At 35.2% G+C, this 27,878-nt stretch overlaps 1 protein-coding gene across 3 annotated transcripts in view; it reads left to right on the top strand.

Moving 5' to 3' along the window:
- Positions 1-27,878, top strand: part of CFTR (CF transmembrane conductance regulator) — a 209,619-nt gene that overhangs the window by 55,745 nt on the left and 125,996 nt on the right. For all 3 annotated transcript variants that reach the window (XM_045848138.1, XM_045848148.1, XM_045848155.1), the window contains 5 exons: positions 400-525; positions 3,776-4,022; positions 7,106-7,198; positions 17,863-18,045; positions 20,824-21,015. In XM_045848138.1, coding sequence (XP_045704094.1) covers positions 400-525; positions 3,776-4,022; positions 7,106-7,198; positions 17,863-18,045; positions 20,824-21,015 — 841 coding nt within the window. The remainder of the gene's footprint in view (positions 1-399; positions 526-3,775; positions 4,023-7,105; positions 7,199-17,862; positions 18,046-20,823; positions 21,016-27,878) is intronic.

Raw genomic sequence — 27,878 nt, 5'->3', positions numbered from 1 at the left:
GGAGAAACATTGCTTTGTTGTTCCACTTATTTATGCATTCATTGATTGGTTCTGTATGTGCCCTGCCCAGGGATCAAACCCACAACCTTGCTGTATTGGGACAATGTTCTCACCGACAGAACTACTTGGCCAGGGCTGGTTTTTCATCTTTAAAATAGAAGTGACCACCACTCCTAAAATGCCTTAAGAATTAGGGATAGTGTATGGAATGCATCTAGTACAATGTCTGGCACATAAAAGGCATTTACTAAGTGGTAACTACTTTTATTACCACCTATTTGATGATAAAATGTTCATCTGTTTAACAAAAGAAATGTTTCTTCTTAAAGGCTTGAGCAGTTCTTAATGGATAATTTGACTTGTTTTTACTGTGAAATTGATTGATTGATTGATTTACAGAGATCAGAGAGCTGGGAAAATCAATGAAAGACTTGTGATCACCTCAGAAATGATTGAAAATATCCAGTCTGTTAAGGCATACTGCTGGGAGGAAGCAATGGAAAAAATGATTGAAAATCTAAGGAAGTAAGTCATTTAGATAATTTCAGTATCATTGGTCAGTTAATGGTTAATAGTTCAAAAATGAGTCACAGTGGATTTTCAGCTCATATTTCAAGTTTCTGACAATCAAATAATTGTATTGAGTTATTGCAATATTCATGTGTTAAGTGGAATGATGTTATTTTTATAGGCTGTGATTTTAGTTTGTCAAGTATGTTCTTTTTCACTAGAAGAGTATTTTTATACCTTATGAAAGAATATCTTATATATGTTTATAGCTGCCTAATTTATTTATTTGACTAAAACAAAATGGTCATGATGCTGAAGGCTGATTAAAACCTTAAATAGAACTGCTGGAGAGGTAAATATACAACTCTGAACCAAATAAATGATTGTCTGTTATTATATATACTTCACTCTTTGCATTATGGCTCCTGAAAAATGAAAAAAACCTTCATTTGGTTAAAATATGTTTGTTCTTCTTACTTAGGAATACTAACACAAGGTAATATCTATAAATTGTATTTCTATAAACCTTCCACTTGAGATTTCAGTTCAAATTATGAAAACCACCTTTTCAGGTAGAATCAGTATTTGGCACCTATTTCTGGTCTTGTTTCACCTCAGATAACCTTTCTGATCACTGATCAGTAAAGATTATATCCAGCAAAAAAGTACAGTGCAGGCTGAGATGAGATTACTGATATAATTTGGGCAAAATATAAACTAGGGTAGGCATAAGACCATTTCTCTTTAGTCAAGTTTCATATTCTACGAAGTGCATTCAAAAAAAGGTTCTAGGAGGCTCAGTGGGAATAGATATACTGTTAGAGAGCAACTTTTTCAGAATGGGTAACACCAGACAATTTTCACAGAGGAAATATACTAAAAAAAAGAGCACCCTTTTGGATAATGTGACTATGGGTTATCAGGAATATGGGCTGCTGATTCCAGGAGACAGTAATGGTAACTGAGCTGCAGGTGTGTGATTGGAACAACAAAGGAAATGCTGAAATGTTAAGTCCTTTGCCATGTAAATAGAAAGAATAAAAGGATATTTATTTCCCAAACATTATTGCTCACCTGTTTTTATTATGCCTTTCAAGACAAATCCAGGAAAGGAATTTTGTTTTCTTCCCAGAAACATCCTTAAAGATCTTGGGGAATTGTTTTATTAACATTGTTTTTCTCATTAGCAAGTGTTTTCCATCACACTTGTCCTCCTGGTCACTTGTATGCTTGTAAGCACAGACATACATAGCAAGAATGATGAGGAGTTGTCTCAGGCCTCAAGATAAAAACCTGGTCAGGTTGTTCTGCTTGCTGACTTTTCTTGACTTTTTTTCTCTGTTTCTCCAAAAGATGAAATTCATCCTTCCTACTCTGTATTTCTGTTCAATAGATTCTAACAGCAAATGTTTGGTTGTAACTTGTATAATCCAGTTCCTTAATCAGGCATGAAATTGTTACCTGAAACGGCTGTAGAGTGCTGACGTAAATATGGGAAAGTAAGAATTGCTTCTATTCAAAAGAGCAAATATAAAGTTCTGGAAGAGATTGGAGGGATGCAGTTCAAAGGGGTGGTTACCTTGGCTTAGGCCACTGTTCACCTGTGCAAAAGGCTGTGCAAAGCTCCCTGATAATCTACACCTTTATCATTCTTGGTAATAAAATGATTTTCAAATTTTTTATAAGAAACTGATAAAATACTTTTATGACTCATAAAATGTTAGTGACTTTATAATGGAGAGTACCTCTTTGTTGGTTATTCTTATAAATGTTCTTGAATCCATTAATCTTTTCCTATAGCACTACTTCTTCCATTTTCCTCAACTGTTTCTAATACATTTCAACAACAATTTTGACAGATTTGTTAACTTTTTTTGTAAATAGTGTTTTCTAGCATTTTATTGATATCAGTGTAGCCACTATTATTCTTTTTCTGATGAAGATTAAAGACAACACGGTAAGGTTCAAATGCCAGGTCCCCTGCTGTAATGTCATTGATCTTGGCAACAAATTCACAAGGACGATGTTACTTTTTCCTTCTGTGGATGAAGATTCTATAGCACCAGAGGGAAGAACAACCTGCTTAAGATGGCATAGGTGTGACTGACACAGCCAGGAGTAAAACCCAGTGAGATTCCAAAATCCTAATCTCTCTTCAATGCCAAATAATTGATACAAGTAAGCATTAGATTATAGATCACAATCTAGGTTGGGCATATTGAACTCCATTTTCTTCTTCACAGTGCTCAAGTTTACATTTTTTTAAACTTAAAAAGAAAAAGATTTCCTTTGAATTCTAATTAAGAATGAGAACCTTTCTGAGTTATACAGGTTTGTGGAAGTAGCACCCAAATGTCAGGCACACCTATTGCTCCCTCCCACCAGGACCCTCTACTTACCTGAGTCACCACTGCTCTTTCCTTTATAAGAGCTGAATAGGAGGATCACAAGCAATTCAAGTTTCAGTGGTCCAGGAAGAATGGGACAGAGGTTGAGGGCTGCATTGTCCTCTATTCTCACCAGCTTCTGCACTCCCTGTTTTGTGCCTTTTGGACCATGTAAACCTTTCCTATGTGCTGAAAAGAAAATAGTTCTCATTTTCAATTTGGACTAGAAGATTAGAAGTATAATATAATTTGCAATTATATTAAAATGAGAGACAAGGAGGATGTGGTATCTTCCTCATAGTTTTTCAAGAACCACATGCAACAGAATCTTTTGTACAGGTACTTTTTTTTAAACCTACTGCAAGCTCGTTCAGTGTCTCTGAGAGTTGGCCCTGAGACTCTGCATTTTAAAAAGTTTCTCAGGTGATTTTTACCTATACTAACATTTAAGAGCCACTTCTCTATTGCTTGTATAGTTTTGGTGTTCCTGAAAGCTAAGCTGGAATTTCTAAAGTGCTAAGAATCTATTAGGAAATCACAGTCCTCATTTCCACACTTAATTGCTTAAAATGTCAACAAAAACCAAAAAATTATCAAAGTCTCACTAATCAATAATGAGGTGATAAAGATATAAAAATAATGTAATAATTGGGGTTATTAATTGTAGTTTAAAAATAATATTTACAGGTATTATGGGCAAGACACTGGTACATTCATTCCTATTCCTCTTTTAATTAAGGTAACTGAGGCCCAGAGAGGTTAAATAGCTTGCCCAAGATCACAAAGCCTTGAGAGTCTGTGTTCAGATTTTACATTCCAAAATGCTTCACATTTGAACAGTAAATAAGCATTCCAAATCTTATTATTTTGTTTTATAGAACAGAACTAAAACTGACCCAGAAGGCAGCCTATGTAAGATATGGGACTAGCTCAGCCTTCTTCTTCTCAGGGTTCTTTGTGGTGCTGTGTTCTGTGCTTCCCTGTGCACTGAACAAAGGAATCGTCCTTCGAAAAATATTCACAACCATCTCATTCTGCATCGTTCTGCGCATGGCGGTCACTCGGCAATTCCCCTGGGCTGTACAAACATGGTATGACTCGATTGGAGCAATAAACAAAATACAGGTAATGTGCCATAAGTGGGCATTGTATACAATGATTTTAGGACAATTTAGAACTTCACTAGTGGGCAAACTGTTTAGAGATAAATTTTTAGTCTTGGTCTGTTTGATACGCAGGAGTTCCTCCCTTCACATCTGTATATGCTCTGTCGAGTCCAAGTAATGAAAGCCTCATGAAATAAAATGAAAGCCTGTGAGATTCTCTTAAATCAAAGAAATTACAGAAAATATTGTTTCTGTATTCTGGAGAATTTTATTCAACTTATCGATCAATAGATCAGTTCTAATGTATTTGGAAAATGTGCACAAAGATGGTGGCAGATTCACTGGGAAGTTAAAAAGTTTCCAGCTAATGCTAGGAATATTCATCTTAAACTTTTCCAAGTATTTCCCTGACAAGAAATGATAGACAAGAATGGCTTTTATATCACATTAATTTCCTTAAAATCCCAGCAATGCTGATGCAGCTGCTAGCTCTGAAGAGAAGTTCTAAAGTCCTCAAGTGATGAGATTCAATTTATACAATTTATACAATTGAATCACTACTATGAATTTTTATGTGCTTATAATTTCTTTAATCCTTATCAGAGGGCATGCTTATTGATTTTAGAAAGAAGGGAAGGAAGGGAGCGAGTGAGAAGAGGGAAACATCTATGAGAGAGAGAAACATTGATCTGTTGCCTCTGGTATGTGCTCTGACTGGGGCCAAACCCACACCTAGGCATGTGCCCTGACCAGGAATTGAACCCATAACTTTTGGTTTATGGGATTATGCTCCAACTGAAACAAACCAGACAGGGTAATGCTTATAATTTTTATAATTAATATGTACATCAGAGTGTTGTACTATACTTTTAAAATACTATTTTTTAAATCCTTTCGCAAGGATACATTTTATTGATTTTAGAGAGAGAGGAAGGGAGAGAAAGAAACATCAATATGAGCAGAAATATTGATATGAGGGAAACATTGATGTTGATGGGTTGCTTCCCATATGCTCCCAGACTGGGGATTGAACTACAGCCTAGGCATGTGCTCTGACAGGGAATTGAACCCACAGACTGTTGGTATATGGAACAACATTCCAACCAACTGAACCACCTGGCCAGGGATTAAAATAATATTTAAAAATTTAACCCAGAAAATAAATCATGTGACATAAATAAGGATGAGGGTGAAGGTGAGCCACTTTTAAGTTGTTCTGCCAATATATAACCTGGGCCTGAGTTTGCAAGTGGTGGTCCGTGGACCTACTTTTGGCCCCTACACCTGTTTTATTTCACCTTTACTTAAAGGAAATTAAATTAGTTGACAGCATTTAAAAATTGGGAAATGTCACATATACAATAAGTTATATGTTCAGCCTCTTGAAGGATTGCAATATATAGTAAACAGGGTCCTCTTCCCTTACAAGCTGTGGCAGCTCCTCCATTAGAGAGGGCCTGCCCTCTCTGGTTCATCACAATTTTTGCTCAGCTGCCTTCCTCAATTTTATCATTTCATAAATATGAGGGGGGACCCCCAACACCCAGGAATTTATTTATAAAAAATGGTGTATTTATTCTTACAAGTTGAAACTTAAGTCACCTTCAAAATATTCTCCATTTGATATAATACACCTATTGAGACTTTTCCACTGCTCAAAATAGTCTTTGAACTCATTGATTGTTATGCCTTTTAGTGCTTCTGCCATTTTTTGTTTTACCTCTACCACATCCGCAAAACATTTCCCTCTGAGGACTTTTTTCATCTGGGGAAACAAAAAAATCACTTGGGACAAGATCAGGTGAATAGAGGTATGGGACATGGGGGTCATGCCTTTTTTTAGTCAAAAACTGCTGAACACTCAGCATGGTGTGCGCAGGTGTGCTTGTAAACCTCCCATTGTGAAATGGACAAATGCATTGCAAGTGTTCAAAAAAATAATTTACTGAAGCTGAACACGGCCTCTCACAACAATGCTAGCTGGTACACTGATACAGATGGGTTCCTAGAACATTCACCTAGCTGGGGAAGCCTATGCTATGAGCAGCCCTCCAGAAGATAATTCCAGGGTTTTTTTGCCACCCCCCTTGTGAGTTTGAGATCTGCAATTTATTGATGAATGTAGCTCAAAACCACAACAAGTCTTGGACTAATCTTATTTCTTCTCTTAACCCATCACAGGTGTGTGTGTGTGTGTGTGTGTGTGTGTGTTTGTGTGTGTGTGTGTGTGAGTGATAGAGAGAGAAAAGGGGGTGGGAGGGAGAGAGAGAGAGAGAGAGAGAGAGAGAGAGAGAGAGAGAGAGAGAGAGAGAGAGAGAGAGAGGGAGAGAGGGAACGAATATACATACAGACCAGAAACAAGAAAATGAAAGTGTCAGAGACAGAGAGAGCCACTGAACAGGAACACAGAGATAGAGAAACATCTTGAAAATAAATTGGAGAAAAAGAGAGAAACTCAAACAGAGGTAGTGAGAGAGAAGAGTAGAAAAGAAAGGGGAAGAGTGAGTCAAGGACCAGGCTTTCTTAATTACCTCCTACGGTGAAGGCTTCAGAATGCACAGACTTAATTTTTCCTTGTGTTCTTATATTTCCTCAGAGCACTGTGAAGTAGAGTTTCTAACAAGACCCTTTTAGAATCAAGGTTTGATGCCTACTTAAAATCAGCTCTGTCACATCTTCACACCTTCACTTAACCCAGAGAAGTGATGCTAATCATGTCTCTAATAAAGGCGGGGGCTGCTATAAAGATGAAGATACTAGTTTTCTCTCTGTCCTAATTAAGGCAAATTGGTGGCTAATGCAGAGGTGCTTTATAAATTCTTCATTAAAATTAACATGTATAGTACAAGGAAGTATGTTAAAATTTAATGTGTAAAACCAAATTTATGTAATATTACAGGTTTAAAGAATGCATTTCTAGTATGATGACTCCTAGTGCTTGGCCAGTTTACTTTAGAAATTATTTTTAAATTATTTATTAAGAAATTCATAAAATCTAAATACAAGATACAGCACTATTAAGAGTGTGAAATAGGTGTAATAGTGCATTAGTGTTTGCTATTCTGATTCTACATTATGCTTTTGCTCTCTTTTTATAAACAGGATTTCTTACAAAAGCAAGAATTTAAGACATTGGAATATAATTTAACAACCACAGAAGTAGTGATGGAGAATGTAACAGCCTTCTGGGATGAGGTCAGAATTTTAAAAACATTGTTTGCTCTGTATACTTAAGCATTTTCTTTGTGAATCTGATTTTCATACTAATGGACAATGAGAATTATGTTAGAACTGGTAGAGCTGGAGGTGAACCACTCCACTTATTTTATAGATTAAGCAGTAGAGCTCCAGGAATATTAAGTGCAGTGTGGAAGCCTCTTCATTTTGTTCTAAGTCATGTAACTTATTTCATATAACGTATTAGAAAGTAATACCCAACTCACTGGTTTTGGATCCAGGTAGAGCTGAATTTGAATCCTGATTCTGCTCTTTACTCTCTATGTAATCTAGATAGAATGATTGTCTTTGGGGAACCTCTGGTTCTCCATCTGTAAAATGGGTATATTAATATTTACCTTGCAGATTGTGTAAAGTGTTCAGTGCACATAATAGTTCCTCAATAAATGCTACCACATCTGATCTCAAGTTCTAGTCCAAGTGTTTTACATATATCAGTCAACATAAAGATGTAAGAGAGAATTACTAATTTATGGTTTTCAATGATTTTTATTTATTTTCATTCACTGTTAAAATCATCATATTTCTCAAAGTCAGAAAATATATTATCAATTTTCAGCCTCTAAAAAGCAATATCTGATTATTGAGAAGCCCTACTGAGTTCTCATTTCCTTATCACTGATATCTGCTGAGTAAAGGTAGGACTTATGAAACCAATGGCTTATTTCTCCATATTACACAATATCTTAAACTCATTTTATTTATTTAATTAACTTGATCACCACTCTTCACTTCATGGTTTAAGGTATGGGTAGAGAATAATTCTTCATTGAAATAGCAAAATTGTCTGTGGAGAAGTGGATCAGATTGATTTTACCTTTGTTTTTAGGAATTTAAAATGCACTTCTAGGTAAGAAAGAAAAATATATTTGACATTTTTACAACTGTTTTCAGACAGTTGTTTTCCTACACTGATGCAAAAGTCATCCTTTTCACTCTACTTCTATCTAATAAAATAGGTAGCATGCTTGAGCCCTTATGTGCCAGGCACTAAAAGAAGCACTGTATATGTGTTGTCTCATTTAATTCTCATCACATTCCTATGACCTAAGTAATATTAATATTTCCATTTTACTGACAAGGAAAGGGAGACTTAGAAAAGTTGAGGGACCTGGCTAGGCTCACACCTGGCAAGACCTAAAACAGGATTTTGGACTCAAATGTCACAATCTACAACCCTTCCACTGAGCCCCTTACTCCTATCTGCTGTATCCTCACCTTCCAGTTTTTTGGCTGTCACCTATCAAAACCCAGACACTCCTGATGGTGTTTACTAAGGATAGCAGTGCTTGTGAAACCTCTGCCATCATCTGTGAGACTTCAACATCCACATGAGCCATCCTTCCAATAGTATTCTTAGAACTTACATTTTATAGTGACTTCTTCAGAAGCTTCCTCTCATAATTGTATCCTGAGCTTTGAGAACACCTGCTTACTCTGCAATGGCAATTGTGTCACACCCTGAAGTCTCTTTTTCAGTCTAGAATTTCCTAACCCTTCAGATCACTCAGTCTCTTAATTTCATCTCTACAGCCATTCAATTTCATCAAGATTTCTAGTCTCTTTAGTTCTCATTTTGGACTCCTCCTGGTTTAACCTCTGCTTATTCCAAGACCAGTCATTTCAGTTCTTCTCCCAGCAGTACTCTCAATTAGCCTTTCCATGTGCTGAGTCCTTTTTTGAAAAACATTCACTTCATCAGCTTTGGTGAAGAAGGTGCTATCTGGAAAAATCACATATTCTAGTCAATTTTATGTTTTAATGTCTCAACTTCAGCTGGGCCTGTAAACCTTCTTGGGAAATCTTTGTTTGTCTCTAGTTAATTTTCTTTACCACTTTCCCAAAAGCTATTCCTGATTTTTACCACTGTCCTGAACCACCCACACCACCTCTCCTAGGATCTGCTCACCCCCATTACATGGCCTTGCCTTCTACAATACATAGAGAAAATAGAGGCATCATCATGGATGAATGCTTCCAACTTCTCTCTTCACCCTTGGAATCATCCTTTTGTTCTTTCTTCTTATCTAAGAGAAATATGCTTCCTTGTTTCATCTTCTCAGAACAGGGGTCAGTGATTGTTCTCTCTCTACAAGCTTCAACATCTCTTTTCAATTGACACCTTCTTACATTTAAATATTTTTAAGTTAAAATTTTTTTACTGACTTTTTTCCACCCAGTTTCATTCTCTAAGACATCACTTTCCTTCCCTTTACTGTGAAACTTGTTCTCACTTCTCAATCTTCATGGTTGTCTCCTCACTGCAATCTGTCCTCTGCCCTCAACAGTCTATTAGAACTGTTTTTTTCTTCTTGAATTTATCATTAGTGGTAAACTTTAGTGGACCACTCTTTCCACATTATTTTAATCCTCAGACCATGACTTCTAGGCTACTCTGCCAGCCATTTCAATAGTGATGGGCCACTGGGTTCCCACCTAAGTCTCCTTCTAACATTTAATGCTCTCTGTAGGTGACCTCACCCAGGCCCAGTTGATGACAAGATGCTAATGACTCTTTGGAAATTCCACCTGTCAAAATTTTTTACTAAAAAAAGCATGTGCTCCACATGTATAGCAAAGTACATGTATACAGTTTGTCCATACTCTTAGATATTACCCATACTCATGGATACTATCATATTTAGTTTTCAATATGAACTAAAACATGTTCATATTTAACATATTTAAAAGAACATTTTTAAATAAAACATATTTAAAAGAACATTTAATGGCATATGAAAAAATCTTCATTTATTGTAAGTCAGAAAAGCAGTCACAAACATTAGGTATAATTTTTATTGATGTAAAAATTATATATATGATTTTATGTATTATATACACTTATAGGTAAGAATAGAGGGATATCAGTTGAAATGTTAAACATGTTTTTCTCAGTAGTAGTGCTATAAGAATTTCATTTTTTTCTTTCTGCATTTCTATGTTTTTCAAATTTCCTGAAATTAATGTCTTTTGTAATCAGAAATTAAAGTTATTATTAACAATAACCTGCCATTAGTCCTTTTGTCTTCTTAGATAAAACTCCTCCTAAGCATTGCACTCATCCTGTACTGCCCACAATACCAAGCACATTTGTCATCTTGCCATATATATCATTCCTGAGACACGGTTTGTACTTCTTTTTATTGTTGTGCAAGTACAGTTGTCTCCATTTTCATGCCACCACTTTCCTCCACCCCACCCACCCCCACCTTCCATCCTCAATCTTTCCCCCCCTTGACTTTGTCCATGGGTCCTTTATACATGTTCCTTGACCATGCTTTCCCTTCATTCCCCCCTTATCTCACTCTCCCCTCCCTTCTAGTCACTGTCTCTTTGTTCTTTATTTCAATGTCTCTGGTTATATTTTGCTTGCTTGTTTGTTTTGTTGATTCGGTTCCACTGAACCTAAGGTGAGATCATATGGTATTTGTCTTTCACCACCTGTCTTATTTCACTTAGTAAAATGCTCTCCAGTTTCATCCATGCTGTTGCAAAGGGTAGGAGCTTCTTCTTTCTTTGTACTGCATAGTATTCCATTGCATAAATGTACTATAGTTTTTTGATTCACTCATTTACTGATGGGCACCTAAGTTGCTTCCAGCACTTGGCTATTGTAAATTGTGCTGATATGAACGTAGAGGTAGATAGGTTCTTTTGAGTTGTGGTTTCAGTATTCTTAGAGTATAATCTTGGCAGTGGAATTGCCAGGTCAAACAGCAGTTTCATTTTTAGTTTTTTGAGGAAATTCCATATTGTTTTCCACATGGCAGCATTCCCATCAACAATGTACTAGGGTTCCCTTTTTTCCACCTCACCAGCACTTACTGTTTGTTGATTTGTTTATGATGGCCACTCTGACCAGTGTGAAGTGGCATCTCATTGTGGTTTTAATTTCCATCTCTCTGATGGTTAGTGATGCTGAGCATCTTTTCATATGTCTCTGGATCCTCTGTATGTCCTCCTTGGAGAAGTGTCTGTTTAGGTCCTTTGCCCATTTTTTAATTGGATTGTTTGTCTTCCTAGATTAGAGTCATATGAGTTCTTTATATATTGTGGAAATCAGACCCTTGTCTGAGATATCATTTGCAAATATATTTCCCCATATAGTTGGTTCCCTTTTCACTTTGCTGATGTTTTCTTTAGCTGTGCAGAAGTTTATTATTTTGATGAAGTCCCATTTGTATATTCTTTCCTTTATGTCCCTTGCTCTAGGGGACATATTGGTAAAAATATTGCTGTGTGGAATATCTGAGATTTTCCTGCCTATGTTGTTCTTTAGTATTTCATGGCATCAGAACTTATATTTAAGTCTTTTATCCATCTTGAGTTTATTTTTGTGTATGGTGTAAATCAGTGGTTGAGTTTAATTTTTTAACATGTAGCTGTCCAGATCTCCCAAAACCATTTGTTGAAGAGGCTATTTTTACTCCATTTTATAGTTCAGCCCCCTTTGTTGAGTATTAATTAGCCATAGAGACAACGTTTATTTCTGGACTCTCTATTCTGTTCCGTTGATTTATATGTCTGTTCTTATACCAGTACCAGACTGTTCTGATTACCATACCTTGAGGTCAGGTATGGTGATCCCTCCTAATTTGTTCTTCTTTCTAAAAATTGCTGTGTCTATTCAGAGTCATTTATGATTCCATATAAATTTTTGAAATGTTTGTTCCATATCTCTGAAATATGTCATTGATATTTTAATAGGTATTATATTGAATCTATAAATTGTTTTGGGTAGTATGGACATTTTGATGATGTTCATTCTTCCAATCCATGAATATGATATGCTTCCATTTATTTGTGTCTTCCTTAATTTCTTTCTTTAGTGTTGTGTCATTTTCTGATGTAGGTTTTTTACTTCCTTGGTTAGAATTATTCTTAGGTACTTTATTTTCCTTGTTGCTATAGCAAATGGAAGTTTTTATTCTGATTTCTGTTCCTGACATTTCATTGTGTACAAAAATGCTTTTGATTTCTGAATATTGACTTTGTATCCTGCTACTGCTTTGCCAAATTCACTTATTAAGTCAAGTAGTTTTTTGGTGGACTCTATAGGGTTTTCAATGTACAATATCATGACATCTGCAAACAATGACAGTTTTACTCCCTCCTTTATAATTTGGATGCCTTTTATATCTTCTTGGTCTGATCACTGTGGCTAGGACTTCTAAAACTCTGTTGAATACAAGTGGTGAAAGCAGATATCCTTGTCTTGTTCCCAATCTTAGTGGAAAAGCTTTTAGATTTTTCCTGTTGAGTATGATGTTGGCTGTAGGTTTTTCATCTATGGCCTTTATCATGTTGAGGTATGTTCCCTCTACTCCCACCTTGCTGAGTGTTTTTATCATAAATGGGTGCTGTACCTTATCAAATGCTTTTTCCACTTCTATTAATATGATCACATGATTTTCTCTTTCCCTTTGTTTATGTGATGTATTACATTTATTGTAGCCATCCTTACATCCCTGGGATGAATCCCAATTGATCATGGTGTTTGATCTTTTTGGTTTATTGCTAGATTCGGTTTGCCAATATTTTGTTGAAGATTTCAATGTCTATATTCATCAGCAGTATTGGCCCATAGTTTTATTACTTAGTTGTATATTTGTCTGGTTTTGGGATTAGGATGATTCTGGCCATATAAAAAGAGTTTGGGTGTCTTCCTTCTTCTTAGATTTTTTGAAATAGTCTGAGAGGATAGAGGTTAGCTCTTCCTTAAAGGTTTTATAAAATTCTACTGTGAAACATCTGGTCCAGGGCTTTTGTGTGATGGGAGTTTTTAAATTACTGCTTCAGTTTCACTAGCTGTTATCAGTCTGTTCAGGTTTTCTGCTTTTTCTTTATTTAGTTTGGAAATATTATATTTTTCTAGAAATTTTCCATTTCACCCAAATTTTCAAATTTCTTGGCATATAGTTGTTCATAGCAATTTCGTACAACACATTGTATTTCTGTGGTATGAGTTGTAATTGGTCCTCTTTCATTTCTGATTTTCTTTATTTAGGTCCTCTCCCTTTTTTTTGATGAATCTTGTTAAAGAATTGTCAATTTTGTTTATCTTTTCAAAAAATGAGCTCTTGGATTTATAGATCCTTTGAACTGTTCTTTTAGCCTCTATCTATGTCATTTAATTCTGTTCTGATCTTGATTATTTCCTTCCTTCTACTTGATATGGGCTTTGTTTGTTGTTGTTCCTCCAATTCTTGTAGGTGTAGGGTTAGGTTTGAAATGTTTTTTATCTTTCTTAGGTAGGCCTGTGTTGCTATGAACTTCCCTCTGAAGACTGCCTTCACTGTGTCCCATAGGTTTTGGGCTATTATGTGTGTATTTTCATTTGTTCCAGAAATGTTTTTATTTCTTCCTTGATCTAATTATTAAACAATTTATTGTTTATTAGCATGCTATTCAGTCTCCATGAGATTGAATATTTTTGAGTTTTTTTCTTGAGGTTAGTTTCTTGTTTAAAGCCCTTGTGGCCTGGTAAAATGTTTGATATGATTTCAGTTTCCTTGAATTTGTTGAGACTTATTTTGTGTCCTATCATGTGGTCTATGTTTGAAAATGTTCCATGTGCATTTGAAAAGAATGTGTATTTTGCTTCTTTGGGAAATCAGGTTCTATATATGTATCAGTTAAATTAATTTCATCTGATGTGTCATTCAGGTCCACAATATCCTTGTTCATATTTTGTTCAGAAGATCTGTCCATTGTTGACAGTGGGGTGTTAAAATTCCCTACTACAAGTATGTTGCTGTCAATATCTTTCTTGAAGTCCTCCAAGATTTTCCTTATATATATGGATGCTCCTATATTGGGGTGCCTATATTTTTACAATATTTATGTCTTGATGGACTCTTGCCTTGGGTATTATGAAGTGTGGGTATTATGGCCTTTGTTTTGAGGTCTGTTTCATCTGATGTAAGTATGACTACCTGGCCTTTTTTTCCTGTCCATTTGCTTTGAATATTTTTTCCAACCCTTCACTTTCAGTCTCTGTAGGTCTTTTGTTTAGAGATGGGTCTCTTGTAGGCAGCGTATGTGTGGGTCATGTTTTCTTATCCATTGAGCTACCTTATGCCTATTGGTTGGAGCATTTAATCCATTCAAATTGAAGGTTATTATTGATAGATACTTACTCATTTTTCCTCTTTGTACCCTACCTACAACCAATGAGTGAAGAGTGATAAAGGTGGAGAGAGTACATGGGTATTTTAAGAGTGGGATAGAAGGATGTGAGATGACCATTGACAAGAAAATTTGTTCTGTGTTTGGATGGGGGAGAAATTATAAGAGTGCAGAATGGAAACAAGTTGTAGCAAGAGAGAAAACAAAATTTGAAATGAAAATAATGAGAGGAAAGAAGAAGGTAAAATGGGGTAAGAGAAGGGAGGAGCAAAATATGTAAATTGAAATAAACTCTAGTATAAAATGTAGTGACTTAATATGTACAGAGTTGCTGGACAAGAAATGAATGTTAAAAAGCTATGCAGGAAAGAAAATACCAGAAATCATGGAGAAGACCACAGTGGATTTCATCTCTGTAGCCTCTAGTATTTACCAGTGTTTTTTTCTTTCTGGATCTGCCTCTGGTGATGTCAGATGTTGACCCCGTCTGACCTTAGGCAGCCAGTTCAAGACTTTCAGGGTTCTACTGTCTGTGGCTGTCTCCTTTGGTTGTTAATCTAGTCAGTCTGCACACAGCAGTCAGGTTTATCTACTGTAGGGCAGGGCAGAATCTGTCCTGAAGTCAGGGTTATTGTTTCCCCTTAGGCTGCTGCTGCTTAGAGGAGAATGATCTGCCTGAGATGATGGCTGCTGCCATATGGGGGATGATTTAGCACCAGGATCCCAGTGCCTACTCTCTCAGTTCTCTCCCTAAGGTTTCTGTCCCCAGTCTCTCCTCAAGGGTCTCCAGCCCACTCTGCCCCTGCCTTTGCCAGAGCTCAGGTTAACTGGCTGCAAATTAAAATTTGTGCATTGGGCCTTTGTATCTCTAGCTGTCCATCTCTGGCATAGAATAACACTGCCGCTTTTCTCTGCTGGATGTTACCTGTGTACTTTTTGGGTTCTGGAGTTCTAGGCTGGGAATCTTAACTTAGGGTTTAGACCCCATTCTTCTCAGGAGGATCCAACTGGTTGCTTAATTATCCCTCCAGTGCTGCTGCCTGTGGGTGCCCAGCCAGCCCTCTTGAGTCTTCACCTCACTCTATACTAGTCAGGCTAAAGCTGATTCTTCTGTCTGTTCAAGGTTATAAGGCTTCTCTCTCACTAATGCTCAGTTGTTTGTTCCAGGTGATTTCTCCACAATTGAATTGTAATTCCAGATTGGTCCTGGAAGGAGATTCATGTGACTTCTATTCACTCCTTCACCATCTTCATACTAATGTGTTGTTTTAAGCCTAAATCATTGTGTGTGCAGATCCATCTTCCTAGAACACATACACTATTTCTTGGTTTTGTGAAATCCAATTTATACCCTTTACAGCCTAGTGTGTATATCATTTACTTGATCAAGCTCCAGCCTGAGTTGGTTTCTCTCTGTAATGTACTCCTATAGGACTTTGTATGATTTTCAGTTCTAGCACTAAGCACATTGCAAAATTAACATTTATTCACATGTTATTCTCTCATGTTGGATTCTTGAAGTGGTCTTTAGTACAGAGATGATGCTCACCAAGCTTAATCTATTTTATAATTAAATGAATATGGGAATAACAAATGCCTTTTAATCCTTTATAAACACTTAATTGCCTCCTTGGAATTTATTTTATTTTATTATTTTTAGAGAGGGAAAAAGAGGGAGAAAAAGGGAGAGAAACATCAATGTGTGAGAGAGACATCAATTGGTTGCCTCCCTCACATGTCCCAAGTGGGGACTGGGCCTGTAATCCAAGCATGTGCCCTGACTGGTAATTGAACTGGGGACACTTCAATCTGCAGGAAGATGCCCAACCAACTGAGCCACACTGGTCAGGGCCAACTCCCTACTTCTTAAAAGCTGGGCTTTTATTAACCATCTATATCATAAGAGCTCAAAGCAGTGTTTATTTATTTACTTATTTATTTATTCATGTATAGAGAGGGGAAGGGAGAGAGAAAGAGAGAGAGAACATAATGTGAGAGAGAAACATGGATTGATTGCCTGTCATATGTGCCCTAACTGGGAACCAACCCTGCAATCCAGGCATGTGGCCCTGACCTGGAACTGAACAGGCAACCTTTCACTTTGCAGTGTGAAGCCCCACCAACTGAGCCACACTGGTCAGGACAGCAATCTTCAAATTTAAAAGGATTTTGCAAAACTGTGTTCCTCTGACACATTTTTAAGTTGACATAAATTTTTCAACCTAAGTTTAAGTAATGGCAAAAGATGTAATTCTGGTTTATTATATATCCATTAAATGGATTTTTGTCAAAACTTGGGAGCTGCATTCTCAGTTTATTTGATTTATAGAAAATAAATGAATTTATGAAGTAATTTCTCATTGTCAAGCCAACCAGCTTCCTTTACCTTACCTTTTGCAACAGCGTGGAGCAACCTGGAGACTATTATGCTAAGTGAAATAAGCTAGTCAGTGAAAGACATACCATATGATCTCACTTATATATGGAATCTAATGAACTAAATAAACTGATAAAAATAGAAACAAAGGCATGAATACATGGAACGAACTGATAACTGTCCAAGGAGAAGGGGGAGGGAGGACTGGATGAAAGAAGGTGAATGGATTAGCCAAAGAACATACATGCATGACCCATAGACACAGACAACAGTGTGGTGATAGCTAGAGGGAAGGGAAGTTGGGAGCTGGGTAGAGATGGGCAAAGGGGGTGAAAGTGGAGACTTCTGTAATAGTGTCAATAATAAAGATAAAGTAAAAAAAGTATGTAACTTTACAATTAAAATGCAAATAGTTAATATATATTAATTAATTAAATTATTGAAAGTTAAGTAATCAAATAAGTAATTAAAACTCCTTATCGTTCAACTCTTTTCTGAAATCAATTGTAAGCTAGGTAAGACACGATTGATTGCCTTCTTGGGTAAATGGGATTTATTCAAATCATCTGACAATGTTTTCACATTTATGTTTAGTAATAAGTACTTCAAGAAATAATTTCAGCTTTTCAGAAGAAGGTACTACCAACATGATAGAGTGGAAGTCAGATTTGGATTGTAATTCAACTCTAGCCTATTAGTTATGTGACTTTAGTCACTTAACCTCTCTAAATCACAGTCTACAGTTCTGAAAGAAAGGGATTATCAAATCTTACATTATATATTGTTGTTATGCTGAGAATTAAATAATAATGTTTATGTATCCAGCCTATAAGAAAAGATGAATATATCAATACTTTATATAGGTAGGTAGATATATTTAATTTAATTTGATGGTGAGCCACAAGCTAAGAAATTAAAACCATGTTTTTATTAAATGCTACAATTATAATTTTTCAAATGATTTGGATCATGTACTCTGGAGATTGTGGGCCACATAATTACATGCTACAGTGTGTGGGAAATGGCCCATGTGCTTTTCAAACTCATCATACATAAGATAAATAACTATTGAAGATATCTGGAAAGCCTACTTTTTATTTTCTATGTTTTTTTACAGGGATTTGGGGAATTATTTGAGAATGCAAAACAAAACAATAAAAATAGAAACATTTCCAATAGTGATAACAGCCTCTTCTTCAGTAACTTCTCACTTCTTGGTACTCCTGTCCTGAAAGATATCAATTTCCAGATAGAAAGAGGACAGTTGTTGGCGATTGCTGGATCTACTGGAGCAGGCAAGGTAGTCTCTTTTATTCCTCACCATTAAGATCTTAATTTGGCATGCATTTCTTCTTTCCTTTTTTTTTTTTTGTTTGTAGTGTAAAAAGATATTTTAGAGAAATTCTTATATTGGTATTAGGAGAATGCTTATGTGTAGTATTTCTTATAATGTAAATGATTCCACTGATAACATCCTGTAGCCCTTATTTCTTAATATTATATCCAGTGACTTTTTCTCCCACATCTTTAAATTTTGTATAGCACTCAGCATAGTGTCTCGTACATGGTGGGCATTCAATAACTTTATTGAACAAATGAACCATTCATATTATGAGTCTATGGCATATACATTTTTTCAGAACTGGTCCAAGGAAATCATGGCTCAGATTTTACTTCTGTAACCACATAGGCAAAAAGTCCCTATTTTATTGATATTAGAATTTTAGAGAATGGACTCAGATTTGCTTATGATTTATTAAGAGAACAATTACTGAGTGGGATAGTTTTTTTAAAGGATATACACAGGAATGTTAATTTATTCAGTGTTAGTCATCCTGCCTGTCCACCCCCACTTCAAACACACACACTCCATCTAACTTTTTCTAATAAGTTAGAAAGTGAGAACAGCTAAAGGCTTAAACTTTATTGTCAGGAGAAGAGAAGACTTTATAGTGATCTTCAAGGATATGAGCTATCATTTAGATAATGATAAAACACTTGTTCTCTTTAGGAAATAAATTTAAAGAACACAAAGGAATCAAATTAGAGGTGCAAATCAGAGCTGCAAATTTATTAAACATCTTTGGGAAAATTGTGTGTTTTTTCTAATCTACTTTAAGTATCTTTCATTTAGGAAATGTCCTTAAATTATTTTAATTAAGCAATATTGATGTAAGAATCTACACCACTGGGTACTGAAGACTGGCTTGCCACATCTCCTCCAAGGTGTGGGGATTTTCAGTTCTTCTGTTATCCCCATCACAACTGAAACAGTTCTGTGGCCTTGCTGACACCCCCCAACACCACATAGTCTCCATCATTCATCCTGACCATGCTCTGGTACTAAGCTTTAGCTTGGTTACAAAAACTGAGAATTAGATGTCTAGAATAAGCTGTTAGCTTCTGCTTTTGCTTATTTTTTAAATAAAATACATTGTCTTCAAGGTTTAATTAATATGTTTGTATTTTATGTATATTTATATATTTAATGATGCTTTCATTTAACTTCATATCCCTCAAAATACCAAAATATTGATAACTATATGTAAATATATAAATTACATATTTATTTTTGTATATGTATATATAAGTATGTATGTGTATATATATTTATGTGTTTTTAATGTAAAATAATATAATTTAATGATATTGATACATTATATTAAATTATAAGGACTCAGTAATTTTAAAAAGTAAATTACTGGTACATAAATAAATAGGTGAATCAGTGGAATAGAATTAAAGTTACCAAAATAGATCCAAATGCATAAAGGAATTCATATTTGGTAAAAGTAGCATCTAAAATCAGTGAGGAAAAATGAATTATTCAATAAATGGATTATCCATGTTGGACAACTGGACAGCCACTTGAAGGCAAACAGAAAATTGTATCCAAATCTCACATCATGAGCCTGATGAATTTGAAATAGATCAAATAATAAGTACAAAAATAAGATGATAGAATGCTTAAAGAAAACATCAAAGGATGCATAAACAAAAAGGAAGAAAAAAAAACACAACCATGGAGGAAAAAAGTCTTTTTATGACTGAAAGTCCAGAAGCCATAAAATAAAAGATAAATTAAATCACACTTTAAAAAAAAAAGTGTATGCGGAAAATAAAAAAAATGTTACACTGAAGTAAATACATGCAATTTATATTGCACAAAGGACTGATCTCTCTCTAAATAAAGTGAACCTAAGATAAAAAAAAACTATACAACCAGTTAGAAAAATATATATGAATAGATATTACACCAAAAGTGAAAATAGAAGTGGTCTTTAACGTATGAAAAGATATTGCTCTTTATTCACCATAATAAGAGATTACATAAAAACATTTTGATAGAGCTACTTTGAAGATAGATTGTAGGAAATCAAGGGCAGAAGCAAGGGGATGTGTTAAAAGGCTATTCTACTAATCCAGGCAAAGGACAGTGTTGGCCTAATCCTAGTAGTAATAGATTCAAGACATGCTTCCGGGAAAGATACGAGTTAGAGAGATTGAACATGTCATCTGAGAAAAATGGAACACTCAAGGGTAAGTCCAAGGTTTTTGGACTGAGTAACTGGAAGGATGAAGGTTCCATTTATTGAGAATGTTATGGGAGAAACAGGTTCCGGTTACAGATTGATTTTGGAATGTTAACTTTAAGATACCTATTTGACATCCAAACAGAGGTGTTATTTGGATAAATTTGGTTTCAAGGAAGTGGGGGCCAGCAGTGTGAAAGATATGGGGCTAAGTGAGATTCCAAGGGAGAAAATGTCGATAAGAAGAGAAAGCGGCCAAGGTACGAACCCAAGGGCATTCCAACTTTTAGAGGTTAGGTATGTATTTTTATCCAGTGGTTATATTTATAATAATAATTTTATGTTTCATCTTTGGTCTTTTACTTTTCAGTTCACTGCAAGTGTACCAAAAACAGGAAGTGCTTAATAAATTTTGAATTGAATTAATTAATATATAATCTTTCAACATCAGAATGCTTCTATTTAGGATGACATTTGGAAGCAAGAACATTCAGAGAATGATTTGATCAAATAATTTAACTTAATAACAATGGTTTTATTTCTAGACCTCACTTCTAATGATGCTCATGGGAGAACTGGAGCCTTCTGAGGGTAAAATTAAGCACAGTGGAAGAATTTCATTCTGCTCTCAGTTTTCATGGATCATGCCTGGGACCATTAAAGAAAACATTATCTTTGGTGTTTGCTATGATGAGTATAGATATAGGAGTGTCATCAAAGCATGCCAGCTAGAAGAGGTAAGTAATTATGTGAAGATTTTCTGATTATACATATGAAACCTTCAAACTGTCTAAATTATATATTGAGTTTCCTATTTAATCAGTCTACATATATTAATCAAGTTTTCACAAAAACATAAAGAAGGTATACTTTATTTTTAAAATGATGAACTGATTTGGTTAGAACAAAAGCTCTTTATGAAATGGTAAGAATTTTGTTTGCTCATTCATGAGAAAATGTCTTCAACTGACATTTATATGGCATGCATTTAAAAACAGATATTTCCAAATTACATAAGAGGATTTTAATAATTTTAAGAACACCATAGTCTAATGGAATGAGTGCTTCCCTGCCAGTAGAGAATCAGAGGTAAACTTGTGATTTTATCTTATTGTTCGACCTTCAACATATAACTGTATCATCTCTAGTGACTGTAATGATCTGAAATGGTAGTTAAATGAAAATGATGCTGTTGACTTATTTCACAATATTGGGGAATGGGCTAATTATTTGGGAAATACATGAAGTATTTCAAGTGAAGTCAGTGTATGGATCTTGTGCTATCTGATATATAAATTATATGATGGAAACTTCAGTAATTATTGATGTAAATAATTATAGAGAATATATCATTATAAGGTTTTCAGAAGTATTTCCTGAATAGTGATCTTCATTCAAAATCACTTGTTCAATAGATGGCATTTGACAGTAGATTTCTTTCAGTTACTTTTAATGAAAAACATTGCAGTGGGAATAAAATGAAGCAGAATACAGTGTATGGAAAGTAGAACATGGCTAATTGTGTAATAGATAGAAACTGCAGTTTTTTTAAAAGAGGACTACATGCTTGTGTAAATGGCTCTCTGTATATATGTGGACTTGTTCAACAGTTTTTAAAAAGTTCTATTCTCTTGTTTTCCACACAACCTGAAAGTATAATGAAAATAAAAACTATCCTGAAAAAGTATTGGATTTACTTTGAAGAAGATATTTGGCATTCCTCAAAAGCCCTTCTTCCAGAAAGAGTGTTTCACAACCTGGAGGTTGGAACACTCAGTAGATATGTCATAAAATGTCTGAGCATTCCTAGAGAACACAGGTATTTGTGTGTGAGGGTACTGAGATGCGGCTGTGATAGTACCTTGTAAAATAAATCATGGGATTTACTTATTAGTGGAAAGGTGTTGGAAGGTTTCTGGTAGGCTTATGTTTTGCTTTGAATATAGCTTTCCCCATAGAAATAATATTATTTTGGTGGTTTGATTCCCCCAAGTAAGCCTATAAATGCCTCAACCCAAATATGGCATAATTAAAATAGTAGTAATAAATTCAGAGTTAACAGTCCCTTATACATATAATGAGCATATACTCAATTCTGAATACTGTGCTAGGTCTCGGAAATGCCAAGTTGAATAAGACATGGGACATTTTCTAAAAGGTTTGTAGTACAATGACCTGTGTTTCAATGAATAATTGTGTGGTATGTGAATTATAGCTTCATAAAGCTGTTAAAATAAGGAAAAAAATGATATGAGGAAGAACATATTATTGATTTTTTTTCTGACTCCATGGTCAGCTTTAATATGATTTTTAAAGTGTATAATTCAGTGTTTTTTATTATATTCACAGGGTTGAACAACCATTACCATATTGTCAATCACTTTAAAAGAAACCCCATTAGCAACTGATTTTTATTTCTTCATACCTCCTTCGCCAGCCTTAAGCAACTTTCAGTCTTTAAAATTTTTCTATTCTGGATATTTCATGTAAATAGAATCATGTAATGTATGGTCTTTTGTGCCTTATTAAACTTTTAAACTAGAAGAAGACAATATCTTTATGTTGAAAACATTTATTGAGACTTGATGTATTTTATGAAAATATAAATAAAACAAGGTCCATATGCTTCAGAGGCTCATGGACCAGTAGGAGAAAAAAACATATTAATAAAAAATGTAATCTAATAGAAAAAAAGAAAGAGGTGTTTCTATAGGAGTAAAAGGAGAAAGCTTGGGAATCAAGCTGGTTTTATCTAATGTAAGGAATCACCTCCAGAGAAAGCAGAAGGCTTTCAAAATTCCAGTGGTGACAAGGGTGAAAATTATGGCCTTGTAGGAATTTTTTTATTAAGAACATTAGAGATTCCATTAGAAAGATGATTGAGTTAATGGGAAAAAGTGGGAGATTGATGAGTGAATGGTCACTGTATTACTGACAAAAGAAAATAAAATAATAAATACAAGGTGCCTAACACAGCATCTAGTACAAGTTAGCCACTCAGTAACTATTAGCTCATTTCTACTACCTTTGTTTACTAGTATTTTAATTTTATTTTTCAATTGCAGTTTACATTCAATATGATTTTGTATTAGTTTCAGGTATATAACATAGTGATTAGATAATTATATACTTCACAGTGTTCCCCTGATATTTCCAGTACCCACCAGGCACCATAGATAGTTAATACAATATTATTCACTATATGCCATGTGTTGTACTTTATATCCCCATGACTATTATGTAACTGACATTTTGTACTTCTTCACCTTTTTCACCAGGTCCCCCTATCCCCCTCCCCTCTGGCAATCATCAGTTTGTTCTATTATCTTTTGAGGTGGAGAATACTGCTAGACAGCATGACATAAGACAAATGTGACTGAGAGTTCTTGTTAGTAAGTGACTACTATGGAAACAAGCTGGAGGTTGGTGTAATTAAGGAGAACCATGAAGCTAGAAAGTAATGAAAAACCATCAAAATGAATTTTGATGTGGACAAAGTAGTTATAAGAGAAAGCTGTAAAAGTGTTCATCTATAAATATGGTAGTTGGTGTTCATGACCCAATCAAAAGTTGGAGTATTCTGTGGAAGAAAACAGATGGCATTGATCCTGAAGGTTTAGAATGTAGGCACATTGGTTCCAGGTTCCAGAAACGGCAGTGGATTGGGAGATGATTCCAGTGCCTATGTCCCTTTCAGACCCGAAACAGTACTGTGTGACTACCTTATGCCAGACACTGTTTACTGTGGTGGGAACAAGGTGGGTACAAAACGAAAAACGTTTTTATCCCTTTTCTCACAGAACTTAAAGGCTAGTCAGGGGAAAACATACAAAAAGAAACCACTTCAATATAATACAGTAAGTATTGGGTCAGAGGTACTCTCAGGGCAGTACGAAAGCCCAGTTGAGGGCTTTTAGCTTACCCAGTTGAGTAAAGATGGAAAAGGTATTCTAACTAGATAAAATGTATGAGCAGAAAAATAGGACATAAAACCACTCATTTATAAAGTACAGGGGATCACAAGCCTCTTGATAGGATTATAGTGTGACTGGGGACAGTGACCAAGGAGGGATGAAGCTGGAAGGCTGTGTCTAAGGGAAGAGAGGGAAGGCTCCCTCTCTTTGGGAGCCTTGTCTAATGGGTCTCAGAAATTTGGTCTTGAGTAGCTTTAATTAGAAGTATGGTTCAATCAGCTTTGTATTTTATATATATCACTTTGGTTGTATGTGAAGAGCAGACTTAAGTTGGACATGATTTAAAGCTTTGTGGGATAGCAGAAAGAACATAGATTTTGAAGTCTGACAGAGCAGGGTTACTAAAGAAAGTTATTTACCCTTGCTGAGTGCTGAGTTTTATCCTCTGCAGTATGGGAATAATATTACCTACTTTGTAGGGTTTTCTATATGTTTCTGGCACATGGAAAAGTATTAATATTAGTAGTAATGGTAGTACTGTTTGCTATTCTGACTAGAAGGAGGTACACTAATAGCTATTTCAGTAATCCAGATAATGATCATGATAAACAAGAAGAGACAAAAGGTAGATAGAGGAATTGTGAGAATATTAGGAAAATCATCTTTATGTACTTAATATTTGAATTTGTAAGAAAGAGCATCAGGAAAAAAATGGGCCTCCTTCAGGGAAGAATAGGTATTTTTCTCAAGAAAATAGAAGAGGAGAGAAATGGGTTTAAGATTAAGGATTCCTTACACAATAGGTATTGGAAAGAGGGACAGGTAGAAATGCTGTGAGTTTAGGAAGGTAAGACATGGAGCTGAATTGCATAGAATTGAGATATCACACCAAAGCAGGAAGATCCTAGGTCTCACTAACACAGTGCCAATGGAGAACCCCACCAAGTGGGCTTTAACCAAAAATTATTAATAATAATGATGGCCTCCATTTTTGATGTGAAATAAAACACTTAACATTTCATTTCTAACACTCTGTCTTTTGCAAGGCCTTTTAGTCATCTTATGATAGCCAAAAACTTTCAGGATTTCCTAAAATTCCTTGTACTTTAAACTGACAAATGCAGTGAGTACAGAATATATTAGTATATTCTGTTTCTTCCTCTTTCCTGAACATTTCCTATATGTTGTTATCTATCAAACTACACGGTAAATTTCTTGAGAACAGCAATTCTAAAAAATTTATCTTGGTATACTTTACCTTGCACATTGATACGCAGAAGGGTAAATTCTTACTCAATGACTGTTTCAGAAATATTTTGAAGTAGGCATGTCAGTTGCAAGAATTTCGTGAAAAAAAAAATGTTCTTCTCTGAGGCTCACAGTCTAAGAGTTTGAGGAGCCATTACATGACCGCATATTATTGCTGGGAGTGACAAATAAAAGTAATCAAAAGTGCCAATTATGTTTACAATCAAAATGAAGTTTATTCTCAGTGACTTTAGAGTTGCCAATTTTCTCACACCTTTGAAAAAGGTCTGAGAGAACCTTCCAAAATGAAAGTTTTATTTTTTTTAAGTGAGGAAGAGCTCTGAACATAGGAACATGAAATACCTACAGCTATTGCCAGCAGAAGAATCCCTTACTTTCTTTCTCTGTGTGGTCCCTACCACCAAATACAAACATTCATGACTCAATATGTTTTCATTTTGACTGCCAAAGTTGATCTGTTTTTTTAATGTACTACATCTAGACTTGGAACTGGAGATGAGAATGGAATATTTTCTTCCTCATTTTTGTGTTTTTGTTCAGCTCTAATATCTACAAAGCACTTGCGTATGCAGTGATACTTGGTGTCACAGGAGCAGGCTGATAGGTGTAAGTTTACTTGGAGAGTAAAAAGCACACACAACATATTTCACATAGTTTTCTGATTTCAGTGTGTTGAAAACTATTCACTCAGTGGAATAGCTCAAAGTCTTTATCTCAGGGAAGGGCATGGAAAGAGTTGTGTGCTGACAGAATAACTTGTAATGTGGAAACATTAGTGAGAAAGTTCAGATTGTTGACCTTCAGGCCTCCTCTTTTAGGAGTATCTCCATGTCTTGCTTATATATCCTACTTTGAATCTAGATCATAGTAAAAAGGATTCCTAGGCAAAGTGATAATTATTTTTAAAATACCATTTTTATTCCCATGACCATTAACTTATTCTCTTTTTTCTTGCTTTCCAAGTACCCAAACTATCTTAGAGTCCTTTTGAATATTTCCAATTTTTGTAACTAGTACTGGAGACTTTGCCGGTTTAAAAAGAGTAATTAATATAATTGGGCCCTAACTTCTTTCTTAAGGAGATTACTTTCATATTTCCTTATTGAAAGAGTGACAGATTCCACTGTTCTCTTGCCTTTTTTATTCCCAGAAAACCACCTCTTTTGTATCCACCAATTCCTCATCTCACCACATAGCCCCACAGCTGACAGCAAGAGAATTCTAGGCAGGCCAGTGTTTACTTAATGAGTAATTGAACTGTCTTTATTCAGTGAGTCACTCTCTTGTGAAACTACCTGGGTTTGGAGAAGTAATTGGCTTTTATAGTGTTCATGATGGGAGGTAGGGAGAGGGGTGTGAGAAGAGGTCAGGGGCTTAGGATATGCAATTGGTTTCAAAAAAATGTTGAGATCCTTTTGTAAACACAAAACATATTACATTAAGTATTTGTCATGACAGTCATTACATATGAATTGTAATAAAACTATTTACTATGTAAGGTGAAGGAGTAAAATTTCTGTGTTGTCTATTTTACCATTGCCTGACAGTTTTCATATTTAAGACACTGGAAGAAAAAATTGGGAGGGAAGTTGGCAAGAATTACTAAAAGAAAAGTACTTGGGAGGGCTATTGGCAAGAAGTATGAAAAACTTGATAGGAAAGTAAGTAAAGAAATGAGTTGACAACTGTTCTGGAAAATAAATTCTATCATACAGATACCACAGTGCTAATTAAATTAAAATTAGTGACCTCTGGATTTCCAGATCTGGCCAAAACTAACCTGCATTAAACAGAGGTTTAACCTTTAGATGGTCAATATATTGTACCATTGTAGGAGAATTCAGGAATGTTCTGTTGGGAGATCTGTAAAAAAAAGGTGCCACAGGAATTAACATTTGCATTCAATAGTAGCAAGCCATAATGGACTCTGAAATAGATATTTGAAACACATTTAACTGTGTTTCCCAAGCCAGAAAATAATACAGTCACACTAAATGACTGCACCTTGATCCACTCATAATTTGTTACTGATAGGTAATTGAGTTTGAAAGCACTGACATTTATTTACTGTAATATGAAGCAAGTGCATTTATTTTATGAGACTACTGAACTGGAACCAAACAGGAATATCATGGCATATCCTGAACAAAACTGTTATTTCACTTCATTTGAACCTTGGAACTTAAGAAATAGTAGCTAACATCTATTGAGAGAGCACATGTCAGCACTGCTGTGCTAAGCTCTCTATATGCATTGGTACATTGAATTCTCACTTTCTACTTATTTAGTGACAAATTTGCCTAGAGTTTGTAGTAAAAATGAAAATGTGCTAAATTCTAAAAGTATGAACTAGGTTTTAGGAATTAAAAGTACAACTCTGGAACTAATTATTAGCTTAACAAATGAGAGTTCTTACA

The sequence above is a fragment of the Phyllostomus hastatus genome, unplaced genomic scaffold, assembly GCF_019186645.2.
Source record: "Phyllostomus hastatus isolate PE091 unplaced genomic scaffold, TTU_PhHast_1.1 phas_contig_118, whole genome shotgun sequence".
Lineage (NCBI taxonomy): Eukaryota > Metazoa > Chordata > Mammalia > Chiroptera > Phyllostomidae > Phyllostomus > Phyllostomus hastatus.
Note: the sequence above shows the minus strand (reverse complement) of the source record. Positions and strands in the feature narration are given on the sequence as shown.